The sequence below is a fragment of the Notothenia coriiceps genome, unplaced genomic scaffold (assembly GCF_000735185.1).
Source record: "Notothenia coriiceps isolate Sejong01 unplaced genomic scaffold, NC01 NC01_scaffold00023372, whole genome shotgun sequence".
Taxonomy (NCBI): domain Eukaryota; kingdom Metazoa; phylum Chordata; class Actinopteri; order Perciformes; family Nototheniidae; genus Notothenia; species Notothenia coriiceps.
The window spans coordinates 1-2,673 of NW_011356073.1; the positions used below are offsets into that span (position 1 = coordinate 1).

Below are 2,673 nucleotides of genomic sequence, written 5' to 3' on the forward strand. Positions count from 1 at the left end.
GGAAGGAACGTCTACTGCAGAACCTCAGGGGGGAAGATCTACTGCAGAACCTCAGGAGGGAAGATCTACTGCAGAACCTCAGGGGGGAACATCTACTGCAGAACCTCAGGGGGGAAGATCTACTGCAGAACCTCAGGAAGGAACGTCTACTGCAGAACCTCAGGGGGGAAGATCTACTGCAGAACCTCAGGGGGGAAGATCTACTGCAGAACCTCAGGGGGGAAGATCTACTGCAGAACCTCAGGGGGGAAGATCTACTGCAGAACCTCAGGGGGGAAGATCTACTGCAGAACCTCAGGAGGGAAGATCTACTGCAGAACCTCAGGAGGGAACGTCTACTGCAGAACCTCAGGAGGGAACATCTACTGCAGAACCTCAGGAGGGAAGATCTACTGCAGAACCTCAGGAGGGAACGTCTACTGCAGAACCTCAGGAGGGAAGATCTACTGCAGAACCTCAGGAAGGAACGTCTACTGCAGAACCTCAGGAAGGAACGTCTACTGCAGAACCTCAGGAGGGAAGATCTACTGCAGAACCTCAGGAGGGAAGATCTACTGCAGAACCTCAGGGGGAACATCTACTGCAGAACCTCAGGAGGGAACGTCTACTGCAGAACCTCAGGTAGGTCGATTCACGCCAGAATTTCAGGAAGGATCGTCCAATGAAGAACTTCAGGAGGGACTATCCGATTAAGAACTTTAGGGGGGGTCGTCTGATGAAGAACCTGAGGTGGAACCATCCGAATGAGGAACTTCAGGAGGGGCAAGTAGAAATTTGGTGGACTCTGTAAGGACTGTGCACTCCAGATCATCATGAGGTCAGATCCACTCCGGATGTTAAGGAATGGGTTGCCTCAGGAACAGTTCAGGGGACAATCCACTCCATAAGGTCCGGAAGAACTTCCAGGAGAGGTTCCAGAGGTTCCAGAGGTTCAGAGCTCCAGACCTTTGGGAATGAACTGCAGCTTCAGGTGTTCAATGATCTGCTCCTGAAAACCAGCGAGGATGATCTGTGAATCCACTCCAGGAAGCACTTCAATGGAAACGTGAACTCTGATGAAACACTGAGCTGACGGATGACGGACCGACAGACGGGACCCTGTTCAACACCGGAGGTCTTTCAGATACTGTCCTGGATCGAGATCCAGAGTCATTTGGGGCTTAGCAGCACATACGTAGTTAGTTAGTTAGTTCTAGACAAGGCGGATCAGTTCATGGTTCATGGTTGTAATCCAAAGTTAGGCTGTGAAAAACTATAATGGATGAAACCAGTTGAGTCCTGATCCACCAGTCTAAGGGTAGCTGGTGACGGCCACCTGTTTCTGGGCCAGGCGGCGCAGCTCCTCCCTGATGGCCTTAATGAGGGAGGCGGAGGTGTGGGCGGAGGGCGAGGCGTCCTCCGGCGGGTACTCCGGGGTCGGGGATGTCAGGAGGAGAGGCGGCGCCGACGGGTCCCGCAACGAGGAGCTGGGCATATGGAAAACTGAGGAGGAGGAAAACTCAGGAAACGACAAAACCTGTAGGGAGAGACCAGAAAATAAATCCAGATTAAAGGGGTCATTCGTTATGATCAACAAGGATTGGGGGGTCACCAGGGACATGAGGTAGATCTCCTGAGAGGTTTCTACTCACGCTCTCTCTGCTGGCTCCGGACCGGCTCAGGTCCTGGTCCGAGTGCTGCTGGTTCCAGCTGGACCCGGTGGGTCCGGACATGCTGCGACCGACCCCGGGGTACACTCCGATCTGACTGGACAAACCCACCTGGGTCAGGTGGTGCAGCTGCGCACCTGCAGGACAACACATGGTACGGATTGAGCACATCTAGTGGTCCACCTGCAGGAGAGACGTGAAGTTTAAGAGTCTGGATTACCTGTGCTTCCCCCTACAGGTCGCGGTCTGGACGAGGAGGGGGGGTCCTCGTACTGCCGCCTGCTGGAGTAAACAGAGTCCTGCTCTCCGGTGGAAACAAACCCTCCGGAGCTGAGGCCCTGCCTGGATAAAACACACAGGATGAGTTCTGGTTCCAGCCTGGCCTGCAGACCTGGACCTGGTGTTGTTGAGACTGACCTCTGCAGCAGGTTCTGCATCGACGTGGGAGACATGCCGAGCTCAGCGTACCTCTGAGGAGAGAACCACAAGATTCATGTGAAAACTAAACAAACAGAGACCATGACGCCAACATGCTAATATTATCAGTATATTACCCCATCAGTACCACTGACTGCTGGTCTTAGTGAGTCCATCATCACTGCTCTATTTATACTACTACTAATACTACTACTTATAGTACTGCTAATATTTATACATATACTACTACTTATACTACTATCTATACTACAGTTATCTACCACACTTCATTCTGTTATTCTATACATATTTCTGCCTCTCCTAGTGAGTCCATCCATCACTCTGATTCTTCTTACATCTACCACACTTACAACAATACACGTGTATTATTATCATAAGTCTCACCGCGGAGAAGGGGCTGTGTGGGGAGGCAGCGGAGTAAGGGGGTCGGGGGGAGGGTCCGCTCACCCCCCCGCTGCCCCCCGAGGACGGAGACACCAGAGCGAAGGCGTCGTCCAGCAGGCAGAGCATCTGCTGCCGGGCCTCCTCGATGGAGGGCTGGGGGGGCAGGTAGGGCGGGGGGGGGGGCGCCGAGTCAAACACCTCG

General features: G+C 53.4%; 1 protein-coding gene across 1 annotated transcript; it reads right to left on the reverse strand.

Annotated features, from left to right (window-relative positions):
• Nucleotides 1-83: 83 nt before the first annotated feature.
• Nucleotides 84-2,626, reverse strand: LOC104954471 (UPF0606 protein KIAA1549-like). The gene is made up of 5 exons (XM_010781580.1): nt 2,472-2,626; nt 2,067-2,119; nt 1,870-1,991; nt 1,632-1,786; nt 84-1,516 (listed from the first exon to the last, which is right to left on the reverse strand). Exons 1-5 carry the CDS (start codon nt 2,595-2,597, stop codon nt 1,292-1,294), a joined length of 681 nt encoding a protein of 226 aa, XP_010779882.1. The 5' UTR covers nt 2,598-2,626; the 3' UTR covers nt 84-1,291.
• Between the last annotated feature and the right edge of the window lie 47 nt (nt 2,627-2,673).